This window comes from Miscanthus floridulus, chromosome 2, assembly GCF_019320115.1.
Source record: "Miscanthus floridulus cultivar M001 chromosome 2, ASM1932011v1, whole genome shotgun sequence".
In the NCBI taxonomy this organism is placed as follows: domain Eukaryota; kingdom Viridiplantae; phylum Streptophyta; class Magnoliopsida; order Poales; family Poaceae; genus Miscanthus; species Miscanthus floridulus.
Genome location: NC_089581.1, coordinates 173,751,108 through 173,777,636, shown reverse-complemented (window position 1 = coordinate 173,777,636; position 26,529 = coordinate 173,751,108). Strand labels below are relative to the sequence as shown.

At 47.3% G+C, this 26,529-nt stretch overlaps 2 protein-coding genes across 6 annotated transcripts; both read right to left on the bottom strand.

Moving 5' to 3' along the window:
* Positions 1-2,601: 2,601 nt before the first annotated feature.
* On the bottom strand, positions 2,602-7,744 carry LOC136535747 (uncharacterized). 5 transcript variants are annotated; one of them, XM_066528127.1, is made up of 6 exons: positions 7,126-7,744; positions 6,360-6,507; positions 6,076-6,155; positions 3,824-5,614; positions 3,537-3,705; positions 2,602-3,461 (listed from the first exon to the last, which is right to left on the bottom strand). In XM_066528127.1, exons 2-6 carry the CDS (start codon positions 6,427-6,429, stop codon positions 2,818-2,820), a joined length of 2,754 nt encoding a protein of 917 aa, XP_066384224.1. In that variant the 5' UTR covers positions 6,430-6,507; positions 7,126-7,744; the 3' UTR covers positions 2,602-2,817. The 5 variants fall into 5 exon arrangements, with proteins under 5 accessions (XP_066384224.1, XP_066384223.1, XP_066384225.1 ...); XM_066528126.1 differs by having other exon boundaries at positions 7,130-7,743; XM_066528128.1 differs by having other exon boundaries at positions 3,824-5,611; positions 7,130-7,743.
* A 15,631-nt stretch (positions 7,745-23,375) lies between these two features.
* On the bottom strand, positions 23,376-25,703 carry LOC136535749 (uncharacterized). Its single transcript, XM_066528131.1, has 6 exons — positions 25,572-25,703; positions 25,404-25,491; positions 25,215-25,305; positions 24,408-24,492; positions 24,095-24,251; positions 23,376-23,759 (listed from the first exon to the last, which is right to left on the bottom strand). The coding sequence occupies exons 1-6, from the start codon at positions 25,614-25,616 to the stop codon at positions 23,644-23,646; spliced, it is 582 nt and encodes a 193-aa protein (XP_066384228.1). The 5' UTR covers positions 25,617-25,703; the 3' UTR covers positions 23,376-23,643.
* Between the last annotated feature and the right edge of the window lie 826 nt (positions 25,704-26,529).

The following is a 26,529-nucleotide window of genomic DNA, read 5'->3' as shown; positions in this document are numbered from 1 at the left end:
GAGTAGCAGAGCTGCCGAACCTGGACATGGCATCGCCGTCGTTGTCGTCGCGGAGCTCAGCTTGGGAGAGGGGAATGGGGAAGAGGAGGGTGATGGTGGGGAATGAACAGGGACGAGCTGGCCGATGGGGCCAGGCTCAGGGCATAAATGAGCCAGGGGTAGGGATGTCTTTTCCCCTGCCCGATCCACTGTGGCAGGCTGATCTGGACTAGCACGACGCAAAAAATGGCAAAAATGAAGCACCGGACACTGTTCAGGTGGCAAATGTTTAATTGCCATTCTAAAGCTGGCAACTGATAGAGTGCCAACTAGAAGGATGGCAAATATTTAAATTTCCCAAAAAATAAATACGCTAGCTACGACTACCTCCAACATGAGGTTAAATAATCCCCTCGTGCAATAATCTCTATCTTCTCTGTCTTTTTTTGTGACTTCTATCTTCTCTGTCTTGTGAAAAGAAACGTATAATTTTCTAATCTAATATCGGCTCAAATCATTTTTAAGTTTAATCAAATTCATTAAAAAATATTAATATTTATGATATCAAATAAGTACGAGTAGACTTACCATATAATGTATTTCCATAACAATGTATACATTTTAATATTTTATTGTATAAACTTGTCGGATTTTAGATAGTTTGACAAAAACACATATATAGAAGTACATACTTATCGGTCACCTCTAGTCCATATTGAAGTGAGCTAATTATTATCACTTCTCTACAAACTTCCAAACCCGCAAGGTTGTCTCGGTAACTTAAGCGCCAAATATAACTAAGGAGATACTCAATGCCTCTATTCCATAGTGATGTTCTTTGCCTCCTTCGGCGAGGATAAGCTCACTAGCCTCAATAGCACCAACATAATACTTTTGTTTGCATAGTTGTGCTTCAACGTAGTCCACAAACTTCAAACTGTCTGGATGGCGACAAGCACCAAGAGTAGCAAGAAAATCAACTTACACTACGATGTTCTAGTGCCACTTGATCATTCTCTCAAAGCAAAGCACTTGATTCTAGCTCTCACGCTCCAAGATACGACCTAATACAAGTGTATGAGTGTGGATGGTCAAAGTATGCTCTGGTATGTAAATGAGGGTTTGCAAGTGTCCAAGAGTTATGTCCATGGCCATGCAACAATATATATAGCCCCAAACATAATCAGCCTGTTCGGTTGGTTGGTTCATTTCGTTGCTGGTTCGTGAAGAAGTATTGCTGGCTGGTTTGTGTGAGAGAAAAATACTATTCTGGCTGTAAATTTACGATCGTTTACGACAAGCCACAGCTAAACGAACAGGCTGAATATTAATTGTTACAACTTTACAGTGTTGTAGCAAACAACACCAAATAACTTCGGTGTACATCGAAGTTATGCCTATGCACGGGACAAATGGACCAACAACAACTTGTATTGTGCTAAATTGTACGTTATGGTTCTGTTCGCTTCGCTGAAAAGCCAGGATGAAAAGTATTATTCGCTGATTTATTGTGAGAGAAAAACACTGTATCATGGCTGATAAGTTCAAGTGAACAGGGCCCCTCTGGTGCGAGCACCGAACAAATCGGATGAATTCAATTGTCTATGTTGTATGCTCTCAATCATGCGCACTGTGCTATTTCTCCGGTGGATCTCTCTGAGTCCAATCAATACCCAATATTAAAGAACCGAAACTTTGAGTCCAATCTATTCGGGGAGTGGAGAGTTTTTTGTCCTGCTTTTTTTTACTAGATCTGGATTTATGACCTATATGCATTCCCTCCGTCTCTAAAAAAGAGTTGCTATGGGAATCGTGTTGGTCAAACTTTCTCAACTTTAACTAGTTTTATACAAAATGCGTGCAACATTTGTAATTCCAAATAAGTTTATTATAAAAGTATATTCAACTATTTATTTAATAATACGAATTATGTACTATAAATATTAATATTTTATTAAATATATTTGGTCAAAATTAAAAGTTGTTGACTTTTTATGAAGTTAGAACAATTCATGTTTAACGATGATGGATACAGAGTCCGATTCCCATACGTATTGGATCGTGTCCTCTGTATCTCATATGTGACCTAAACTCATAACCTATACACAAACAAGTTAGAACAACTCGCATCTAGTGAGTCCGATTTGTATACGCATTGAGTTATGGGCACGTTTGCTAGTGAAAAAAAAGACATTTATTTATATATTTTATCTTTTCACATACACAAGACTACAAGAGTTGGGACTAAAGAGTGGTCGCTGCCCCAAATGACATGACGACAACCGTTCTTTTAGACTATCTCCAATGGTTGTCCCGTATAGGCACCTATACTCAAAATGGGTCTCGAATGGTATTGTATCAGTCTCCAACATAACACCTATATGTGAGACCCATTTTGGGTTACAACAAAGACACAACCCAAATATGAATATCCTTTCTCCTGGAGACTCATTTTCAAAAAGGTTCTCTTTTGGGTTCTATTGTTGGAGAAGACTAAAAATAGGTACGAAACCCTTTATCTGTAGCGCTATCCAAACGTGAAATTGGTCTTGTATTTTAGGTAATATTGTTGGAGATAGCCTTATAGTTCACTCTTTTTTATTTATCTCTTCTTTACGCATTTCTCTGGTTGTATTAAATTCATCGTTCTTTCACACGCAAGCATAGTTACATCTCTCACTCACCAAAACCCGTTCACAAACCCGGCAAGGAAGAAAAAAAGCACCCCAAAATGTATAAGTATACGCCATGATTGTTTGATTTCTTAACCAACGAACAGTATTTTTCTTCCGCGACAAATCAGCCGACAACGGGCAGAAGAGACCTACGATCCAATCATCAGCCCCCCACGTTGAGCAGCACGTCCCACGCCGTCTCGTCGAGCAGCTCGTCCAGCATCTCCGCCTCCACGTCCCTCGCCAGCGCGTCGGCGTCCTCGTGGAACGCGCCGTGCCACGGTGACACGCTCAGGTCACGGCCGATCAGCACGTCCACGGAGGCGGAGCTCGACGTCCTGCCGTCGCTCGGCGGCTCTAGCCACACCTGCATGGACTTCCACAGTGCCTCCAGCAGCGCCTTGCCACCGGGTGCTCTTCTCGGCGGCATGGCGTAGCACTTGTCGAACGCGCACAGCGTCGTGGAGGCCCGCACGGCTCCTGGCAGCGCCTCGTTGACGAGGTCGAAGAGGAGCCGGTGGTCGACGGCTGCCGCGCGGCCGTCCGCTGGGGCTGAGGACGAGGACGAGGACACGACTTCCTCCAACACCCATCTTGGGATGGGCTTGGCTTCGCACTCTGACATGGCGGCGTCGCCAGGGTTCTGCCTCCGTCCGTACATGCCGGCGACGACAAGAACGGCTCTGACGAAGGATTTCATGGGGTGATCCGCCTCGTCCATGTCTCCGTCGTCCTGCTCGTCCAGGACGGGACTTGTCTCGGCGCGTTCCTCTTCGGTCTGGACTTGTTCTGACTGGATTCCTGGTTCTGCGAGAGGTTCTTTGATCAGAATTCAGAATTCATGGCAAGCCAGAAAAATGCTGCACAATGCCATTGGCTTACCAGAAGCAGTTGAAGCCATGTCCTTGGCTTCCGTTCTCAAGGCAGACCGGTGCACGCTGAAGGATGCCTCCAATGGCGAGACAGGGCTCGGGTAGCCTCCCCTGCTCATCTCGTCAGGCGGGCTGCTGCACAACGACGCCGGGCTCGGTGGCACCTCAGTGGAGTTCTCCTGCAACCAGACAAAAGCATCCGTCACTCCCATGCTTCTAGATTGCGATAGATAATGACTCTGAATGAAACAAAATAAATAAATAAAACATCGAGCTCGACGGAGCTGCATGCCTCACCTGCAGGACGCCGGGGTGGATGAGGACCGATGGGGCAGTGATGAGGGTGCCTATGGGAGGGAGGTCATCCGGGAACGGCTCGTCGGAGGCGTGGAACTTCTTGCCGAACAGCTTGGCTCTGAGCCCAAGGTTCTGCCTCAGGTTGGACACCTTGCCCCTGACGCTGAACGCGTCCTTCCTCCCTTTCCTCTCCTCCGACGACGCCGGCCTGCTGCTCCAGTGGCCTTCCTGCTTGCGCTGCAGCCTCGCTCCGGTCAGCACCCGCGGCTCCTCCGAGAGGAGCTTCACGAAGGTCGTCCCGGACACCGGCGCCGAGAACGACCTCATCAGGTTTCGCGGCGACACTGGCTCGGAGTCCAACTGGGCCGTCGTCGTTGGGGTGTTGTTCGATCCGTATCTGAATGACCTGACGTCGGACTCCACCGCGCGCTTCTTCTCCTCCTTGCTCCTGACCTTCCCCTTCCTCGGCGGCGGTGGCGCCACCTCGTACCTCGTCGGCTTGGGCCTCGGCTCCTCGTCGAACGACGTCGAGGTGGCCCTTCTCCGATGAGAGAAAGAGAAGGGCGTCTCGGCGTCCGGCGCATCCCTCCTCAGCACGTTCTTCAGCCTGTCGGAGAGCTGCCTCCTGGCGTCTCGGCCGATGTAGTCCATCTGGCTCTGACCGTCGAACGGCACGTCGCTGCGGTACGACCGCGTCGACTCCGACCGCACCAGCGCCGGATGCATGTCCCTCGTGACGTTCTCCCTGATCTGGTTGGCGATGCTCCGCGCGATCTGCTTCGGGTCGGCCGGAATAATGTCGCCGGCGGAGGCGGCCCACCGGCGGTCCGCCTGCTTATCGTCGGAGGCCACCCCGCCCTCGAGCTCGATCTTGAGCCTCTTCTTCACCTCCTCCAGGAAGGCCTCCATGTTGTTCTCCTTCTTCACTAGCTCCGGCGACCCCAGCGAGGACTCCTCGATGTCGTCCGTGCTCAGCTCGGGGCAGGGCTTCAGGATCACGATCCTCGTCGGCGACAACGACGACCTCTCCTCCTCGTGGTAGAACCTGGAGAGTGGCAGCCTCGTGGAGCACGCGGCGGCGTCTGCGCTCGTCGTCAGAGAGAACGTACGGCTCCCGGAGATCGACGTGCTGCTCTCCTTGCTGCTTCTTCTCCAATGCACATCCTCATTGGAGGAGCGCATGTGCTTGCTGCCATGGCTAGCAGCTTTCCCGTTCCCCTTATGGTGGTGCTGGTACCTATACGGCACGATGTCCGTGGACCTGCTGTCATCGTCGTCATCGAGGCTACTCTCCAGTTCGAAGCTTCTCGACTGCTCCCACGCACGGCTCGCCTGCCACGCCTCGAACTCCTTCTTGAACTTCTGCAGCTCCTCTTCCTGCGGGTGCTCTCGCGGCTGCGGCTTACTCCACTCGTTGCTCCTCTTGTTCATCTGCCCGAACACATCCCTCTCGTCGTCATAGCCATAGGCTCGGATCTCTTGCTTTGGTGCCTGCTTGGTGGAGTCCCTGTTGCTGTGTTGCACGAAGGAGACATGCTTGGCTGAGATCATTTCAGAAGGATTGTCTCTTCTTGGCATTGGTGGTCTTGGGGTGATCTCTGAACGACTGATGGATTCAGTGGTTGTGTTCAATGGAGGCGATTCCATGCCCATCAATCTGGCGATGACGCCGGGCCTCTTCTGGCCTTCATTTGTTCTGAAGGAGACGTCCTCCTGGATCAGCTTCTTGACTGGGTTTGAGCTGTGGCTGATCCCTGATTTTGGGTACTGCCTCATGTTGCAGGAATACTGCTAAAAATCACAAGGAACTTGATCAGATCATAGCAACTCAGTGCTTGTTAGCTCTTGCACAGTAAAGTAAAATGGTACAGACTTTGAAAATCATATCTCGACATTGCTCCCTCCATCAAAAGCACTATCTTTTGACGTAGTCAGTAGATGCTACTGCTCAACACCATTATTGGTGCATTCTCTGCTGTGTCCCCTCACGTAACTATAATCAGTTTCAAGTACAGCTAGGATGACTCGGAGGTAGCAACAAAGTTACCGAGACATGCAAAAGTAGGTGCTTCAAGTGGTCAAAATGAATGAACAATATAGTGCTGTATTTGTCAGTGACAACAGAGGTCCTTCCTCTTCCTTGTCTGAAAACAGAACAGCAGCGTGCCTGCTCTGCTATGGGGACAGACAGGAGATGGAAGGAATTTACTCTGACAGAGTGACAGAGCAGTACTAGTATACGGAAGACTCACCGGAACATCTTCTTGAAAGACGCCATAGCTGTGGGAAGCCTCCAAGGCAAACTCCATGCTGTTCCTTGGAGTTTCAAGTCCTGCAAGTATATGATATGGCATACCAATGAGTTCTGAATTCCGCCACCAAAAAAAGCAGAGAAAAATATCATACCAACAAAGAAAGAAAAAAGAATCTCTTGATCAAATAATTCCATCCTACGACGCATCCAGCAAGTTTCAGGATTTCAGGTCTAGTTCATCTGAAGGATATTGGACAGAGAGAGCCGGATTGATCGCCATACCATCGCCCTGCCTCTTGTGCCCCCACTTCCTTGAGGTGCTGGCATGAGAGAAGTCCAGGTACTGCAGCATGATGGTAGCAACCACAGAGGTCCAGCGTGTGCTTCGATGGCGAGATCAGAGTCTCAGCTGGACGAAAAGTTCCTTGTCCTGCAAAAAAGGAGCGCGGGATATCATGTCAGATTCTGCAGAGACCATGCCACGACAGTGAGGAAACCCCACACGATGGCTCGGCTCGTCAGTTTTTGCAAATTCATTTCCTCGTAATAACGAGATCGAACGACCGATACACAAGGGCAGACTGCAGTGCAAGTTCATCATTGCAAAAGGAATCCGTAACTGAACAATTGCAGAAGACGCATTGTGATAAGAGAAGGGAGACACATTTGTAATCGACGTGAACTGAAAGTCTGAAACAAACCAGGAAATGGAGGCAGAGCAAGCAAGATCATAATTCACATGAACAAAACTTTGTTGAGATCGTTTTGAAAAGTCATACGGACAAAACTTCCTCGAAATTCATTTTGAGGAAAAAAAAAAAGAGGATCCATCCAGAAACGCCAAGTCGTCAGCAGACTGGAAAGTTGAACCCCACCCACGTGCAACACAGATCGGAACGAAAACGAAGAAGAAAGAAAGAATCCGCGTCTCGTAACCAGGTCAAGAAGAGAAGATAACCAAAACGCAAACCGAGACCGATCTGCACGCAGACAGCAAACGGCGAAGGAATCGGAACCACCAACTGGGAAGCCAAGACGAGAGCCATACATACATTCGAGGATCTCTCCTCCCGGCGCCTCCCTCTCCGCTGCCGGCCGTCGCGCCTCCCGCCCGCGGTGGGAACGAACCCTGGTGCCGCCTGCCGCGGGAGGAGGCAAGACGAGTTCGGGAGAGAGACGCCCAGCACAGGTCGAGGTTCTTGTTGGCGCGAGGCTGCGGCTTATGGTGGCACTCGCGCTCGCGCACAATAATTACAGAGGAGAAGAGAGGATTAGAAGAGGAAGGAAAGCAACAGCAACAGCCGGGAAAGCGAAAGCGAAAGCGTTTCTTCCTCGCCTTTGCTTGCCCTCCTCTCCGTTTCCCCTCTCTTCTTGCCTGCAGCCACTGGATTAGTAGGCTTTGTCGTCTGCTCTTCTCTGCCTGGCATTCCTGCATGCAACCGAACTCAACAGTTCGACCGACCACAACAGCATGATGATTCTCGTTGCTCGTTAAGTAGTTACTGCTGTTAGGGTGGTGATGAAAGCGGAAAGATGGTGAGCTGTGCAGAACTGACTCTGCCATGGATTAGCTGGTGAGACATAAATAACTACTTTATTTAGCCATCAGTTAGATTAGTAGATCAGAAAAAAGGCTTAAAACGACAGAGATTCTGTAGCGGGGCAAAAGAGCCAGGTAAATGAGGAGGCCGGCCAGAGGGAGCATCTGAATTTGTGATACGGAGTAGTAGTTTAGGCTGGGAGACAGCTCGGTTGTGCGAGGACTCTAGTTGGTGCACCACACGTCCACACGCTTTCGCTGATCTTTTCTTCCTGCTTCCCCTAATCTCCTTCCGCAGCTCGCTATCGCACGCACGAGGCAAGGGCAGCCTCCATTTGGCGGCGCTGTGATAAACCGCCGCCCGCTGTCCCAGACGTTGCGGGGAACGGATCGCAGTCTCGACGTATGTTGGTCACCATCATCATGTGGGAATCCGGATGAGATGCAGATGCTCGCATGCCCTCTCATTAATTACGTATATAGCAATATCTTTTTTAAAAAAAAATAAATAAAAAAGAATTCAACTTAGGAACCAGGTCCCACTTGTAGTAGAGTAACTCTAAGATCGAGTTTCGTTATATAGTTCCAGATTGATAGGAGTAAAGCTTTGGTTAAAAAAAATTCCAATAACTTCTCCAATTAGATATGCAAATATTGGTTTCCTCTGTTCCTGATTTCTCGCTATCTAAAGATGGAGAGCGGGGTTGATTCTCCAAAACGTGGAAAAAATGTAGAAAGGCTATTGGAGGACGAAGAGATATAGACTATGAGATATAGATAGCAATTGTTATTTATGTAGCTCTCTAATAAGGATTTAGAGAATGAGTTGACGAAAGAACATTAAAGATGCTCTTACACTAGACTATATACTCCATAAGATAATATAACATAATCATTTGCTAATCGTTGGAGGAGGAAAAAATCTTAGTAGGAGAGTCAGCTTGACGCATCCCTGCGGTAGCAATAGAATCATTCAACTGGAGCCGGTGCTGAGATGGCGAGGGCGAAGTGATGGAAATGCATGCGGTGTACTCTTTTTTTTTCGAAGAAAAATAAAAGAGCTAGAGCCCTTATATTATACAAGGAAGTGGAGCCTGCCAAACTTGCCCTAAAACAGGCTAAGAGATATGTGCCCTTACATGATTTACTATTGGATCTGCTCTAAGATTCATGCGCTCTGCGAACACAAGGTTGACAAGTACCCTTGTGTGTTCGTTTTGTGATGAGTGATTGTCAATGTGATCCACGAAGTAGGTTGAGTGGTGACTAACCCTACCATGGCGAAAGCTATGTGTGCGACATGTCTTTTGGCTTGTGTTGTGCAGGTGTGGAGCTCGGATGCGGTGGTCGACGGCGAGGTGAAGGTCAAGGAGGACGTGCCGTGTCGACAGACCGGGAGCGGTGAAGGACGGACGTGAGGCTTGGACCGAGGGACCCAGAGGCCGGGTGACTAGCCACGGTGGCTGACACTTGGGACATCGACAAGTGCAAGAAGACATGGAGTGACGGTGTTGACCGGGTCAAGACGGCGGACGCGTGAGTCGAGCGAGGCTCAGGAGGACTTGGCGGGCCGGCCGGTCGAGGACGGCGGTGACACGCGTCGGATGGCGGGGGACACGTATGGAGTACGCTACTCGCGGACGGTTTGATGGTTTGGACCTCAAAACCATCGGATGGACGGTTTACGGGTTTGGGCCTCAAAACCCGGGCGGAGGTTCCGAGGAGGGACGGACAGCACGTGGCGGCATCGGGGAGTTCGCGTCGAGGCGAAGCTACCGGTGAGAAGGCGCGGTGGCCGTCGGATCAAGATTATACCGGGTTGGACAACAACGCCCTTGGCCTTAGCGGTTCAACTCATTTGTATCCAGGGGCAAAACTGGGAATGTGTAATAGCCCTGTTAAATAGGATGAGGGAGCCCCCATCTCCCTCACCTCCTCCAGTTTTCATTTTCTCCTTTAGGGTTTCTTCCTCTAGTTTGCTTCCATGTATGAGAGAGGTCCACAACTCAAATTATGACTTGGTTTTGAAGGAATCGGTGGCCGTAACCACCGTATGTCCTCCGGGATTCATGATTTAGTTGTGTTCTTGATGTGATTTTGGTGTTCTTCACGAGCTCCTTTTGTCCCTTCTTGTTTTCCCTCTTGTTTCTTCGATTTGGGACGGTTTTGGTTCGTTCTTGTTGCCTTGGATCGATCAGTGACATGAGTAGAAGCTTTCCACCAAAGGAAATCCACTAATTCCTCACGAGATCGCAGATCCGGGCAATTTTAGTTCTTGACCTATTTCTTGGGGATTTTCTTCAATTCCTTCAATTCACGGAGTTAGAGTTTGTCTCGGGCTATGATCTTTTAGAGGTTGCCTTTCTACTCGCTTGTGAACTCTTGTGCAAAATTTCAAGTCATTTGGAGTTGATTTGATCAAGTTATGGCTTGATTTAATTTTTCTCGAGAAACTGCTCGTTCATACCGGACGTGTCCGATATCATACCGGACGTGTCCGATATTTCTCACTTTGGAGTTTTGAGCTGAAATTTTGTGGAGACCTTCCCTTGGTGTCTAAAGAGCTATGGTTAAAATTTCATGATTTTTGGACACCGTTTGATGGGGTTTTGGATTTTTCTCTTTTGGTCAGCTTGCTGCTGAAAATCCCGGACGTGTCCGAGATCATACCGGACGTGTCCGGAAAATGCCGGACGTGTCCGATATAATACCCGACGTGTCCGATATTTGCAGGAGCAGTGCTGTTTTCTTTTGGGAGTTTGCTCGTTTGGGCTTCGATCCGTGTTCCGATTGCTCTGTGGTGACCCGCTGTGTTCTGAGGGAGCATCCACCCTTCTCTAGGGTCGTGGTCATCAAGTCTTTCGTGTATGCTTTTTGGGGATTGATGTTGGGACAGTGGTCGAAGATTTCAAAAGAAATTTAAGGCTCCCATTCACCCCCCCCTCTGGTCGCCGTTTCCGGTCCTTCAATTGGTATCAGAGCCGGTTAAGGATCATTCCACCTTAATCGGTCCGTGATCCACGAAGGCGACATGGAGCGTGGTTCTAGCAAACCACCGCACTTCGATGGGTCAAACTATCCTTATTGGAAGATCCGCATGTCTGCGCATCTCCAGGGGATTGATTGGCTCGTCTGGGAAATTTGCGAGGATGCTACTTACGTTGTGCTCCCTACCGCGGCCCGTACCACCCAGGATCACAAGGATCGGCACAACGCAAATAGCAAAGCTCGCAGTGTGCTTTTCTCGAGTCTTTCGCTTTCTGAGTTCGAGCGTGTCTCCGATTGTACTACAGCTCGAGAGATCTGGGTGAGGCTTCAGAGCTATCACGAGGGGACCACACAGGTCAAGACCAGACTCTACGAGATGTACAAGCACGAGTACGAAAACTTCTCTCAGCTTGATGGCGAGTCCATCGATGCCATGTTTTCCCGCTTTCAGACTATCGTCAACAAAATGAAAGCGAACAAGGCCAACCTACCTTATAGTGATCATGAGAGGGCGCTCAAGCTTCTCTATGCCCTTGATCGAAAGGTATGGGATGTGAAGGTGTCGGCGATCATTGAGTCCGCCAACTACGACACCCTCACCGTTGACGAGCTTTTCAGCAAGCTCAAGTCCACAGAGATCGACTACCAAACCCAAGCCAAGCTAAAGAATCCCTCTGCACCAACCATGGCTTTGGTCTCAGGTAGTGGTTCAAGTTCATTGACTAACCCTTCACAAGCTTCTTTCTCTTTGTCGTGCTTGATGTCAGTCACAGAGGAGCAGCTGGAGTCTCTTGGGGATGATGAGTTGGCACTCATCATCAGTCGGTTCTCTCGGTTTCACAACAACCGTTTGAATCGCCGACGCAGTGGTGGCCCGAAGGAGGGATGCTATGGATGTGGAGATCCAGACCACTTCGTCGCGCACTGCCCCAAGAAGAAGCCCTTCATCAACAAGTACGACTTCGGCAAGCGCAAGGATAAGCGCGACTACACCTCTGGCAAGCACAAGGCCAAGGGCGGTTTCGACAAGGAGGCGATCAAGAAGGCGTACCGCAGGAAGGCCAAAGCTCAAGAACGCGCCTTCCTCGCCTCTCTCAGCGACCTCGACGATGACTCCGATGATGATCACTCTTCTTGTCCCTCGACCGACGATGAGTCCGAGAAGAAGCGCGAGGACAAGCTCAACGGTCTCTGCTTTGTCGCCAGTGCAAACCGTGGTGGGTTTTGCACTATGGCGGTTGACGGTGGAGCAAAGCTCAAAAAGGACGTCGACGTCGACGACGACGAAAACGAGGTACCGCCCACACTTGACTCACTTATGCTTGAGCTTGATACTATGAATGATACATTAATGAGCCAAGATAAGTTGCTTAAGCGTGCTGCCCATGAGAGGAAAGAGTTTAAGGACCAGCTAGAGGTTGCTTTGAAGGAGTTGGAGCTTGCCAAGAGTGGTGTAGTGGTGTCAGAGGAGGAGGAGTGCGATGAGTGCGCTATACACATGTCTAACCTCTCTGACTTGCAATCCAAGTATGCTGTTTTGCTTGATGAATGTGATGAGTTGAAGTCTCGTTCTGGGTTGCTCGGTGCGTGCAAGTCCTGCTCAGGCTTGCAATCTGAGTTGGCAGAGAAGGTTGCCAAACTTGCTGAGTTTGAGAAGGCCAACTTAGATAGCATCACCACTACATGTGTTCGATGTGAAGCTTTGGTGTTGGAACTTGAGTCCTGCAGGCACGACAAGATGGGAACCGAGGAAGAAAACACACAACTTCGGTCCATCTTGAGCTGGGTGTCGTGTAGTGAGCCCCAGTTGGGCATGATGGTGAGCCAGTTCAGGCGGGGAACTGACTCATCGGGAGTAGGCTTTGCTATAGGTGGGAAGGGTGAGCATGTCTATGGCAAGGTTGATGAACATAGTGGTTTGAACCCAAGTGAGAAACCCACCAACACTCCCAAATTGATTAAGATCCCTCCACCAGAGTCTACTAAGCCTATGATCAAAGATGGTGTGTTTGAAGAACCACCAAAAGCTCCACCATCCAAGCAAGTTTGGGTTCCCAAACCGAACCACTTTCGGAACTCACTCGATACTCTACCCAACATCTCTAGTGCACCCCTTCCTAAAGCCAAAAAGCCTCAGAGAGTGAACCACATCCACAAGAGAGTGAGTCAACCACCATCCAAGAGAGAGGTGAGGTACCACTGTGACTATTGCCATAGAGATGGTCATTTGGCTGAGTTTTGCTTTAGGAGGAAGAGAGATGAGCGGCGCGAGTACGAGTTGAACAACCGGAATATGTACCGTCCTCCCCATGGCGTACATGTACCGCCTGTTCAGAGGCACAATGTTAGGCCTAGAGGTGCAATGCCTCAAGGTGCTAGGCCTCAGGTGGCGAGACCACGTGGTGGTCGTGCCCGGCGTGGCCCAAGTCATGATCTATATGACTTTGGACCTCGCGACGGTGGCTTTCAGTCCCACACTCCTAGCGGACCACGTTTTCCCCCACGTGGTGATCGCTTCTCTCCAATGGGACATGGCATGTATGGTGTTTTTCCTAACACTTTTCCAGGGCAAATGACTCAACACTGGTATTCTCCTCATCTCACTAACCCCAGTGTTGTGCCATTTGCTCATCCCCTATCTTTCTATTGATGCAGAGCGAAGGCCTGGAGAACACGTGGCTTGTTGATTCCGGCTGTTCACGCCACATGACCGGAAGTTCCAAATGGTTCTCCAGTAAGGATGGCAACGGGTCGGGTTTGGATCGGGTGGAGTCTCCGTGCACCCAAAACCGAAACCCGAAATCGAAACCCGAACCCGCCCCGAAAACCGATTCGGGTGGAAATCCATCACCAAAACCAAACCCGCGGATACCCGAAACCCGAACGGATACCCGAAACCCGAATGGATACCCGAAACCCGCGGATATATACACACATATTCACATGTATAAACAAGAGATAACAAATAATAAATATTTTCATGAGTCAACTTTAAATAAATTTAATAATCTAAGTAAACAAATTATTATTAGTATATTATAAAACATGAGTTTTAATTCCAAATGATTTATTTCGGATATCCATTGGATATCCACGGGTGAAAAACTAAACCCGAAACCGAACCCGATTGGTTTTGGGGCCCCGAACCCGAAAACCGTGGGTGAAAAACCATCCCCAAACCCGAACCCGCATAATCTGAAACCCGCGGATATCCGCACCAAACCCGAACCGTTGCCATCCTTATTCTCCAGCCTCGACCCCATGCAATACAAGGAGTACATCACATTTGGGGACAATAGCAAAGGTAAGGTGCTGTCTCGTGGGACCATTCGGGTCAATGAGTCTTTTATCTTGAAGGACGTTGCTTTGGTTTCAAGCCTGCATTTTAATTTGCTCTCTGTTTCGCAACTCCTTCAAGATGGGTTTGAGGTGCGCTTTAAGACTGGACTTTCTCGTGTGCTCGATTCTCAGGGACATCTAGTTTGTCAGATCGTTCCTTTTGGCCGAGTTTTCAGAGCTGATTTCTCTTAGTCTTTCGGTTCTTCTCGCTGTTTGGTTGCCGGATCTTCTTCTGATTTGTGGAAGTGGCATAGGAGACTTGGTCACTTGAGCTTCGATCTCCTAGTGAGGTTGAGTTCTCTTGACATGATCCGAGGATTGCCCAAACTTAAGTTTGAGAAGGATCTGGTATGCCATCCCTGTCGCCACGGAAAGATGGTGGCTGCTTCCCATCCTCTAGTGACTCAGGTCATGACCATGAGACCTGGTGAGCTACTCCATATGGACACTGTTGGTCCGGCTCAGGTTCGGTCAGAGGGAGGGAAGTGGTACGTTCTAGTGATCGTGGATGATTTTTCTCATTATTCTTGGGTGTTTTTCATGGAGGGCAAGGACGAAGCGTTTTCTCATGCTCGTGACTTGATCTTGAGGTTGCAAACTGAGTTACCAAAGAATGCCATACGAGCTATCCGCAGTGACAATGGCACTGAGTTCAAAAACTCTCAGTTTGACACCTTTTGTGCTTCCTTGGGTCTTGAACATCAGTTTTCTTCGCCCTATGTCCCTCAGCAGAATGGTGTTGTTGAGCGCAAAAATCGGACTTTGGTTGAAATGGCCAGAACGATGCTCGATGAGCATAGGACTCCTAGGCGTTACTGGGCCGAAGCCATCAACACCGCCTGCCATGTTTCAAACCGCATTTTTCTTCGTGCTTTCTTAAAGAAGACATCCTACGAATTGCGGTTTGGGCGTCCACCCAAGGTGAGTCATTTTCGAGTCTTCGGTTGTAGGTGCTTTATTCTTAAGCAAGGTAATCTTGACAAGTTTGAATCTAGATCTTCGGACGATATATTTCTTGGTTACGCTTCTCATTCACATGCGTACCGTGTGCTTAATCTTGAGACTAACCGTGTCGTGGAGACTTGTGAAGTCACCTTCGACGAAACCATGCCCTCTTCTATTTTGGTCTTTGAACGTGCAGGTGATGAAGAGATGGGTGATAGCATTTTTGTTGAGGATGACGATGACGTTGATTGGGATGATCCCAAGCCATCTCAACCGGCTGCCCCGATCGAGCCAACTTCGACCACTTCGGCTCACGGCCCCGAGCCCTCCACCTCTACTTCATGGGGTCCGTGCGAGCCGCTTCCTCAATCAACTGAGGAGGCCCCAGCTGTGGATGAGGGGGAGGCGACTTCGTCTTTAGGTGCACCTCGACATATCCAGCGATGCCATCCTCCTCAGACCATGATCGGCGACATCGACGAAAGGGTAACGCGTTCCAAGTCTTATCATATTTCCCATTTCGCTCATTCTGCTTTCGTAGCTTCTTTTGAGCCTCGAGATATTGGACACGCACTATCTAATGCCGATTGGGTTAATGCTATGCACGAGGAGTTAGAGAACTTTGAGCGGAACCAAGTGTGGGTTTTAGTTCCACCTCCACCAGAGTGCCACCCCATAGGTACAAAGTGGGTTTACAAGAACAAGCAGAGTGAGGATGGGGTGGTGGTGAGAAACAAGGCGAGATTAGTGGCTCAGGGTTTTTGCCAAAAAGAGGGAATAGACTATGAAGAAACCTTTGCTCCGGTTGCCCGTCTAGAAGCCATTAGGATTCTTTTAGCATTTGCAGCTTCGAAAGGGTTCAAGCTGTATCAAATGGATGTAAAGAGTGCTTTCTTGAATGGGTACATAGAGGAAGAGGTTTATGTGAGGCAACCCCCTGGCTTTGAAAATCCAAAGTACCCCAACCATGTTTTTAAACTCCACAAAGCCTTGTATGGTTTGAAACAAGCCCCGAGAGCCTGGTATGAGCGTTTGAAAGCTTTCTTGCTTGATAAGGGTTTTAGGATGGGTTCCGTAGATAAGACTCTGTTCCTCCTCAAGCAAGGCACAGACATCCTTTTGGTTCAGATATACGTGGATGATATAATCTTTAGTGGCTCTTCTCATGCTCTTGTTGCCAAGTTTTCAGATACTATGAGCAGGGAATTTGAGATGAGCATGATGGGCGAATTGACTTTCTTCCTTGGGCTGCAAATCAAGCAAACTCGTGAGGGGACGTTCGTGCACCAAGGCAAGTACACCAAGGACGTGCTCAAGAAATTTGATATGGGTGAGGCCAAGCCTCTTTCAACGCCCATGTCAACCACGACGACCCTGGATGAGGACAAGGAGGGAGAAGCAGTGGACCAGAAGGAATACCGAAGCATGATCGGGTCCCTGCTGTACCTAACGGCGATGAGACCAGACATCCAATTCGCAGTCTGCTTGTGCGCGCGTTTTCAGTCTTCTCCGCGCACGTCTCATCGTCAAGCCATCAAGCGGATCCTCAGGTACCTTCGTTTCACACCCGAGTTTGGTCTTTGGTTTTCAGCTTCCTCCTCTCTTTCTCTTTGTGGGTATTCTGATGCGGATTATGCTGGTTGTCGTGTTGAGAGGAAGTCCACTTCAGGGACTTGTCAATTTCTTGGATCTTCTCTTGTGTCTTGGTCTTCTCGTAAGCAGTCTAGCGTCGCCCAATCCACCACAGAAGCTGAGTATGTTGCTGCTGCTGCTTGTTGTTCCCAGTTGCTTTGGATGATAGCTACTCTGAGAGACTTTGGGTTAGAGTTTAGGCGAGTGCCTTTGTTTTGTGACAGCACCAGCGCCATAAGTGTAGCCAAAAACCCAGTCCTTCACTCAAAGACAAAGCACATAGAAGTTCACTTTCACTTCTTGCGTGACCACTATGAGAAAGGTGATATTGATCTGCACCACATTAATACCCAAAACCAGCTCGCAGATATCTTCACCAAACCACTTGACCAAGCCCAGTTTGCTCACTTGCGAGGGGAGCTTGGAGTTTGTTTCCCTTTTTAGAGGAGGGGAACTTTGGTTGTTGTATTCTAGTTTTGCTTTTCTTTGTAGTTTAGTCTTTGTTTTTGTTTTTATATCATACTTGCATTTCATATCATCATGTATCATATTGCATCCTGAGCTTCATCCTTATAGTAGCTAGATTGACACTATGCTCTTGTTGGGGATGTTTATGGATATACATGATGTGCTTTTGGCTTAGGCTCCTCTTGATCAATTGATGCATGTTATGAGCTAAGCTTATTTTCCAAACTGTGAACTTGATTAAAACTTGTTGAAACATGAAATGTGTTCACCACTACCTGTGGCACTAGCATGTGTAGAATGTGTTGAGATCTTTTTCTTGCTTCATGTATATGCTTAGTTGCTACGGCTCATACTTTGAGTTACACACTTGCTTGAGAAACTTGAATTTGTGCTAAAACTTGAAAATCAAACTAAGTGAATTGAAAAGATCGGGATGGGTCTGTACTATCCTATGTCAGAGTATCGAGACAGCTCCAAATTGCACTTATTGGTGAACTTGAGCTCTGTAATGGATACCGAGATCATTGTCTTAAGCTTCTGATTGCTTTTGGCATAGGCTTGACATGGTCGCTAAGTCAGGTTTTGGTGGCACAGATAACCTCCCGCACACACTTGTCTGACAAACTTTGGTAATAAGCTGCATAACTCTGATAAAATTCAATTGGTGTCTAAAATTTGATCAAACCACAAGTTTGTCTCATGACATGATGTGTGAACCTTGTTTGGGGTAGTTCACTTTGCATACATGTGTAGCACAAGGTCGATCTCCTGTCTATTTTTGCTATGTGCTCCTTTGGTGGTGAACCCTCTTTTAAAATTGCTCAAACTTGATCAAAATTGCTTAAATGCCATATTTCGTCTCATTTGGTCACTTTGAGCATTTGCTAGCACTTGTATGTGTTGCTATATATACATGACAGCATCAACTAGAGCCTCTTTTCAATCTACTTACTATAATCTTGAAGCTTCTGCATTCGTGCATTTCTGCATTCATAGCATAATTTGAGGGGAAGATGCAATCTTTGGGCTCTAGCTTGATAAGTGCATGTGTCAACAAGGGGGAGAAGTTTCCACACTCACAATGTCACCTAAAGTTGAGCGATATGCATTCATTTGAGAGAGATTGCACTTGTTCAGGGGGAGTTGCATTTGAGGTGTTTTGCTAGATGTGTTGAGCCTTTGCCTCTTCTGGAGGGTCTAGCAGTTTTTCGGCTTTTCGAGCTTTGCTAGTGGCGTTGAGCCCGTTGCCTCTTCTTGAGGGCTAGTTTTGTTTTACTTGGTTGCGTCGAGCCGTTGCCCATGTCTTTGGGGACCAAGTTTTGCTCACCTTCAAATGACCCAGTTTTTGGCTTTTCTTTGGCTTTTGGTCATTTGGGTGAGTTCTTTCTTTTCTCTTCTTCTTCTTTTTCTTTTGCTCAAGCTGTTCGTGTATTGGTGTTGACAATGCACTCATCAAGGGGGAGATTGCGAACACAAGGTTGACAAGTACCCTTGTGTGTTCGTTTTGTGATGAGTGATTGTCAATGTGATCCACGAAGTAGGTTGAGTGGTGACTAACCCTACCATGGCGAAAGCTATGTGTGCGACATGTCTTTTGGCTTGTGTTGTGCAGGTGTGGAGCTCGGATGCGGTGGTCGACGGCGAGGTGAAGGTCAAGGAGGACGTGCCGTGCCAACAGACCGGAAGCGGTGAAGGACGGACATGAGGCTTGGACCGAGGGACCCAGAGGCCGGGTGACTAGCCACGGTGGCTGACACTTGGGACATCGACAAGTGCAAGAAGACATGGAGTGACGGTGTTGACTGGGTTAAGACGGCGGACGCGTGAGTCGAGCGAGGCTCAGGAGGACTTGGCGGGCCGGCCGGTCGAGGACGGTGGTGACACGCGTCGGATGGCGGGGGACGCGTATGGAGTACGCTACTCGCGGACGGTTTGATGGTTTGGACCTCAAAACCATCGAATGGATGGTTTACGGGTTTGGGCCTCAAAACCCGAGCGGAGGTTCCGAGGAGGGACGGACGGCACGTGGCGGCATCGGGGAGTTCGCGTCGAGGCGAAGCTACCGGTGAGAAGGCGCGGTGGCCGTCGGATCAAGATTACACCGGGTTGGACAACAACGCCCTTGGGCTTAGCGGTTCAACTCATTTGTATCCAGGGGCAAAACTGGGAATGTGTAATAGCCCTGTTAAATAGGATGAGGGAGCCCCCATCTCCCTCACCTCCTCCAGTTTTCATTTTCTCCTTTAGGGTTTCTTCCTCTAGTTTGCTTCCATGTATGAGAGAGGTCCACAACTCAAATTGTGACTTGGTTTTGAAGGAATCGGTGGCCGTAACCACCGTATGTCCTCCGGGATTCATGATTTAGTTGTGTTCTTGATGTGATTTTGGTGTTCTTCACGAGCTCCTTTTGTCCCTTCTTGTTTCCCCTCTTGTTTCTTCGATTTGGGATGGTTTTGGTTCGTTCTTGTTGCCTTGGATCGATCAGTGACATGAGTAGAAGCTTTCCACCGAAGGAAATCCACTAATTCCTCACGAGATCGTAGATCCGGGCAATTTTAGTTCTTGACCTATTTCTTGGGGATTTTCTTCAATTCCTTCGATTCACGAAGTTAGAGTTTGTCTCGGGCTATGATCTTTTAGAGGTTGCCTTTCTACTCGCTTGTGAACTCTTGTGCAAAATTTCAAGTCATTTGGAGTTGATTTGATCAAGTTATGGCTTGATTTAATTTTTTCCGAGAAACTGCTCGTTCATACCGGACGTGTCCGATATCATACCGGACGTGTCCGATATTTCTCACTTTGGAGTTTTGAGCTGAAATTTTGTGGAGACCTTCCCTTGGTGTCTAAAGAGCTATGGTTAAAATTTCATGATTTTTGGACACCGTTTGATGGGGTTTTGGATTTTTCTCTTTTGGTCAGCTTGCTGCTGAAAATCCTGGACGTGTCCGAGATCATACCGGACGTGTCCGGAAAATACCGGACGTGTCCGATATAATACCGGACGTGTCCGATATTTGCAGGAGCAGTGCTGTTTTCTTTTGGGAGTTTGCTCGTTTGGGCTTCGATCTGTGTTCCGTTTGCTCTGTGGTGACCCGCTGTGTTCTGAGGGAGCATCCACCCTTCTCTAGGGTCGTGGTCATCAAGTCTTTCGTGTATGCTTTTTGGGGATTGATGTTGGGACAGTGGTCGAAGATTTCGAAAGAAATTTGAGGCTCCCATTCAACCCCCCTCTGGTCGCCGTTTTCGGTCCTTCACGCTCACGAACTTATGAGGGATTTTTCTAGCTAGCTAGTGATTGACATAGGTTTCCTACCTCCAAAAATTTATGGAGACAGAGCTGTCCGTACACTTGATGTGCCGCCATTATAGTACCTATCAATCAAAACATGAATTGAGCCCAGCATAAAAATATTCAGTAAGAAATAGGAGGAAATGCAAACGACTATGTCCACATAACATAATAATAACACCATATATATTATTGCTGATTGATGGCGCGACAAGTGTAATTGCTCCAGGAGGAACACCCCAAATGGCTCCTGGACCGGGGCTGCTTGCTGGCCGCGCGCGGCACATCAATGGCGCCCGGGGTACACTGCCGGAGCGTGATGTGTGTGTGAGATCTCGGTGCATGTCGATGACGTCCTCCTGCACGACTGCACTGCGCAGCTGCACCCACACGCCCACGCACATGCACATGACATGCGCGCCTTGACCCGGCCAACCAACCGTACTGCCTGCTGCCGATCGTTTTTTTTTTTTTATGCGTGTCGTGCGGACTGGCTGGCCGGGAAGAGGTTGGTTGGTTGCCGCCGGCGCCGCTTGCCATCGATCCGAGATGACACTATGACAGGCGACGTTCCAAACCATGATTGTCTGCTGCAGAAGTAACAGAACTGGCCACTGTATTATTGGTTCTTGTATGTAACAACAGCGTTCTCTCCCTCTCTGCATGTCTCACCTAACTGCCAACTGCAACAGGTACTACACGGACCCATGCATGCTTTGAAGCTTTCCTTGCGCAATGCCCTGGTGTTCCATCCTGAGTCCTGGCCATCCATGTATTGAAATGGTTCATGGATGAACAGCAGAGGCTCACTGACAGTAAGCAATAAGCATGGAGCAATCGCACCGCCTGATGTTGGAACTCTCCAGGACATGGACCGGACATGTAATATTTCAGCACGCAGAGCCATAAAAGTGGGGCACAACACAAGCTTTCGGTAGGAGGATCGATCAATCCTCTTTCGGTCTTTTCCTTCTTAATTAAATCCGGCAAGTAAGAGTGTTATCAAATGGCCGGCGTGCGTGCATGCACGGCCATCGGCCATCATCATTCCTCGGCGCTAAACTAACTAAGCTTGCATTGCACTGGATGAGGGGGAGAAAAAAAAATGCTTGTGTCCGGAGATTAAACAAGCTAACCGGCGGCCCTCACCTACATCTACATGAAGAGATCACATGGTGGGGCTGCCGTCGAATCAATACCACCATCCAGCATTTTCAGCTCCCTCCTCCCTCCACTCCCACACCGCGGCACTGCCTGTATTTATCTCAATCCACATGTGTAAAAGTAGATTTGAGTAAAATTAAACTAAGTTTTATTTTATTTCACTCCAACACATGTGGATTAAGGTAGATACAAACAAGGCTTTCATCGGCAGGCTGTCCTCCTCTTGTTCAGAATGAAAGCCCAAGATGAGTTCCTCGGAAGCTCATCGGTATGAACCTTTCAGACCAAGCAGCAAGCACAAAAATGAGCAACTATTTATGAGTCTCGTGGTCTTGTCAGCTGAGAGCTGTTTGTTTCCCTCCGCCCTAAAAATGATGCAATTTGAGATCTAGTCAAAGACAAACTATTTTAAATTTGTCTAAGTTTATGAAAAATACCATCAAAATATATTCCATGATGCTACTTAGTATAATAAATAATATAGTATTTTTTTTTCTAAAAAATGTTCAAACTGAAAATAGGTTGACCAAGCACTATAGCTAGAATTGCATTCTGTTTAGAACGGAGGGAGACTCACTATTCGGACTCAGTTCAAGGCCTACTGATTGGAACCTTTTTCCAGTTATGAAGCAGGATCAACAAACATGCGTGCATATTTGATTTAAAAGTTCTTCCTTTCTTCCAGCTCCATCTTACAAGTAACACAGAGGATAATCTGACCCTCTGGCATTTATACATTTTGCACGCCTAAGCATTTACATATTTAGACAAGAATGGAGTACCGTATCTCCTGAGAGATTGCCCTTGCACTTTCTGCCTTCAACAAAACATTGTCAACTTGTTTAAAGGAGTTTTCAGTTCTTAAAACTCAAAAACTCTGCTCAGATGGTCCTGGGCACACTTCACTTGCCATTTGCTAATACTATTACCAAAACTCAGCGTTGGCATTTATGGCGCCTTTCCGCTAGGGCTCAAAGGGGAACTGGGGCTCAGTGGGTTGTAAAGGGGGTGCCATGATCAGTACAACTGCACTTTAATTCAGTGCCCACCTCAATCGAAAGATTGTGCCCCTTTGGGTGAAAATTCCCAGTCATTCAGATCAATAGCCCCCACAGGAACATGTGTCATGTGAGCTTGCTGGTTGCTTCTAGGATATGCTTACCCCACTACGAGGTGGCTTAGCAGCAGTGGTCCAATCCAATGCTGGAAGAAATGCAGACGGAATTGATAAAAACCTTCTTTGTCCACCAAATTGACACCTATGCAGTGGTTCTTTTGTTCATTGTATCATGAGATGAACAAGTCTAATCTATTTCTACACTCTTTTCTTGATAGGTTTCATCATGAGAAAATTTCATCATTGTGCATACCTGCCAACGATACAGCAATTTGACTTTCATTTTCACTAGCCGACTTCATCGTTATTTTTAATACTTATGGATTTAGTATTGGGTTAGATATCCTTAAAGGAATCAAATGTGCTGTGATCCATAAGACTGCATGATGTCTTTTGCACTAAGCAACCTATCACAAGTGACGGTTCAATAACTGTTAACAATAGTGATCATAAACTCTAGTAAAAAGGAGAAGTCACAGCTCATAAGTGCTGGTTAAAGATTTGTCTAAAGCCTCTATCAAGTAGTAAAACGATGTGCATTATTACTATCCAACTTGATTGCCATTTCAGCTATGTGGTCATCTTCCACAGACAAAAGAGAGTGGCAATAATTAACTTAAAATGGGGCTGCCAAACCAAGCTGGAGTCATCATGGGCCCAAAATACGCAGGCAATAATGGCCTATTAGCAAATTAGTTGTGCAAACCATGTGATACCTGTTGTAGAGTCACTACATGCAAAATGCATCCATACAAGCGAGCGTTATTGTGATAATAAAAACCTTGGCCCACTGAATGTGAATACATGATTGAATAACCACAGACATAACTAAGAAAAAACTGAATGACATGCTTATCGTCCATTCAGAGTTAACCATTTGAGCACAGCAACATAGTAATTTGACTGTCTTTCATTGGTCGGTAAACTTGAAAAAAGGTATTTCAGGTACTGCACCAGAAGACTCGACCGCATGCTCTATTACAGGATATATGAGATAGATACTGAAATAAAACTTCTACTTTTGATCGTTTGCGTGTTATGTCAGACAAACCAGTGACCGTAGAGATGCAGGGAGGTTAGCAGATCACCTCTTCTGCAACAAACTGCTTAACTGATTGTAGATAGTATCTCTCATCGTATCCCTGTTACCAGTATTTAAGGTGAAAACAGCGGCTCCAGGATGATTCCGCAACCTCGCAACTGCATTTTACAGTAGTACCATTTAATTAGAGCACTAGTGACAAGCCACGGTAATCACAACTTCCAGCTACATTTCAAGAGGAGTGTGGAACAGCGTAATATAAGTCTTGTTTCAGTACAAGAGATATTGTTTAATTTATTGGATGCAGCAAGCATAGCTAGTAGAATACAACAAGCTTTAAATGTGTACCGAAAGCAGGTTCTCAAATACATATGAATGGATTGGCTGTTAACGAGCAATCAAGGAAATGGTATTTTATACATGATTTTGAACGAAACAGCAAAATTATTAATCAGTAACCTCTGTAAAGTTGCAGAATAGGATAAAATGGTACCTCCAGGAATGTCCCGGCCATGCCTAGGAATGGGTATGGTGGCCAACACTGGTATATTGGATTCAATAATTCTCATTACAGCAGGGAAAAATGCTGAACTGAACAGCTCCATTTTACCCACTTCGTCAATGATAAAGAGATCTGTTTCTTCCTTAACCTGATTCAACAAGAAATATGAAGTATATTTCCTTCTGCATCGTGATCAATCGGGAACAAACTTGAAAACCTTATCATGCATTCATGCTTAAGCTAACAAGCAACATCCCGTGATCCTTGATATTTCATAGCTCTTTCATAACTTACAACTGCTTACCTGCAGCTCAGGTAATGCTAATGATTCCAAAGATGCTACATCTACTTTGTATTTCCCAACGGTAGGCCATCTAACAGACTCTGAGCTGCAAAAGAACCAAAAAGTAATGGTATGTGTGAGGATATCAAGGTTACAAAAATTCAGCAAACATATATCAAGGTAGCATTGCGGAAATAGGCAATGGCAACCATGCAGAGTTGGGATAGCTAAAAAATATTAGATGGGCAAAGAGGCAAGAATAGGTGGACGCAGCACTTCATTAATCTTTTGCATATTAACTAACTGGTATGTGAAGGATGGAAGCATATGACAACAAGAACTGGAAAACTCCAAGTTCATCTGAAAATGGAATGTTTATGGACTTATAGGATGTGTATCAACTAAAGGGAAAAGTAGTGTTACACATGAGCACAGACTAATACAATTAGTCTGAAAATCTACTGAAAAGATGAACCATTATCCAGATTCCAATCATCAGCAAAGACAGATTTAGGATATTGGAGCATGGGCACCTCTTGGTGTTGGCGTGTTGGAAAGGGACCTTCATTTACAATTGAGCAGTGAATTTAACTGGAATTGCTGGGAAGCAATCTTAAACTAGACGTTGGGTAATTTGCTTGTATGCAGAGTAATGTAGTAGCCCCTGTCATTCTCGACGGCTTGAACAATTAGACTACTAATCCACAGTATCAGATAATTTCCATAGTACAGACACATTTCAAAATTCCAACTACCCAAATGCACGGTGCTAAACAAATACCTACTCGACATAAGAATTTAGAACAAGCATAAATGCATAATAGCAACCTGGAAACCTTGGATGAGGAAAGGGGCCCACTTCTGCCGTCGAGCGTGACAACCTCGAATCCTACCCTTTCTCCGCCCTCTCTCACCTCTCCTGCAAACAGAGATAGCACACCGAAACTGGTAAAATTCGTGGTCATCAATTGCACAGTGGAACGAACCGGAGTTCGACAGGGCGAGGCAACACAGTACGGGTGTAGAATCCGCGAATGGTGAGGTTCGGGTGAGAGCCTCTGAGGGTTTCGAACACCCGCATGACCAGCGTTGTCTTCCCCATGCCCTGCAAGTACCCGAAGCCGGAGCCGTGAGGCGGTTGTTGGGAGAAAGGAGGAGCGTTCTGAGAGGTTTCAGCGGGCTTACCGGCGGGCCAGTGACGAGGAGGCACCTCGACGGCGCGGCGGCCATGGACCGGCGAGGCAAGCGGCGGCGGGAGGCGCCGCCGTTCGAGTGATTTCTGTGATTCTTCAGACCTTCTTCATTCACATTTTTTTTGTTGAGGAAAACCTTCTTCATTCACATGGCATGAGAGGTTTCACGCGTGCTCTCCATGGGCTCTATTCTAGATGGGCTTGGGCCAATGTGCGATCTGTTTAATAGGACGGCCCGAACTCTTATCTACCATCTACCATTTTTCTCCTTATTATTTCTGTATTCCATATCTTGCGCTCCAACTTCCTTGCCGTCGATTTAGCCCTGCCACAAATCGTTCGTTTTCCTCCTCCACCAAAGTTCAGACATACCTATTTTTTTAGCGAGTTGTATTATCTGTACACTACAGAACACACTTAATCTATATACCTCGAACGTCTTTCTAGAGATTAGCGAAGTCACACAAGCCTCGTAGATGAAGACACACGTCGTAGTACACAAGCCTCGTAGATGAAGACACACGTCGTAGTCCCGATAAAGACACACGTCGTAGTCCCATTATAACATCATTAGTCCTATTATAGTGCCACGCAAATGTGCAGGACCTATAAATATTAGGGAAAAAACCAGATGGAAAACGTGAGTCGAGAGCTCGAACCTACGAGCGGCCGCTCCACCACCTGCAGCATTTACCGCTCGAGCTATGGCTCGATCCCCAAGTTCAGACGTACCTGCTCGAACATTCGGTCTGCTTCTTCCCAAAAATACAGCGCCCAGTGCCTGCTCGAACGTTCCGTCTCCCTCTTCCTGGTAAACACAGCGCCCGGCAAAAATAAATGTTGGCCCCCCTAAAACCACGCCATCGGCCAAAGTCCACCATTATATTTTCTGTCAGGTTGGTTGCTTGGATCTACATTTTACTTCACTCTATTTTGCTTATCCCTTGAAG

What these genes read in the sequence shown, in the direction of transcription:
- LOC136535747 (XM_066528127.1), bottom strand. Translation starts at nt 6,429, where the DNA reads ATGCTGCAGTACCTGGACTTCTCTCATGCCAGCACCTCAAGGAAGTGG. An exon ending in TCTTTCAAGAAGATGTTCCG is followed by an intron (nt 5,615 to 6,075) that starts GTGAGTCTTCCG and finishes TGTGATTTTTAG; the next exon opens with CAGTATTCCTGCAACATGAG. An exon ending in TCCACCCCGGCGTCCTGCAG is followed by an intron (nt 3,706 to 3,823) that starts GTGAGGCATGCA and finishes GTCTGGTTGCAG; the next exon opens with GAGAACTCCACTGAGGTGCC.
- LOC136535749 (XM_066528131.1), bottom strand. Translation starts at nt 25,616, where the DNA reads ATGGCCGCCGCGCCGTCGAGGTGCCTCCTCGTCACTGGCCCGCCG. An exon ending in CATTCGCGGATTCTACACCC is followed by an intron (nt 25,306 to 25,403) that starts GTACTGTGTTGC and finishes CTCTGTTTGCAG; the next exon opens with GAGAGGTGAGAGAGGGCGGA. An exon ending in TCCTCATCCAAGGTTTCCAG is followed by an intron (nt 24,493 to 25,214) that starts GTTGCTATTATG and finishes GTTCTTTTGCAG; the next exon opens with CTCAGAGTCTGTTAGATGGC.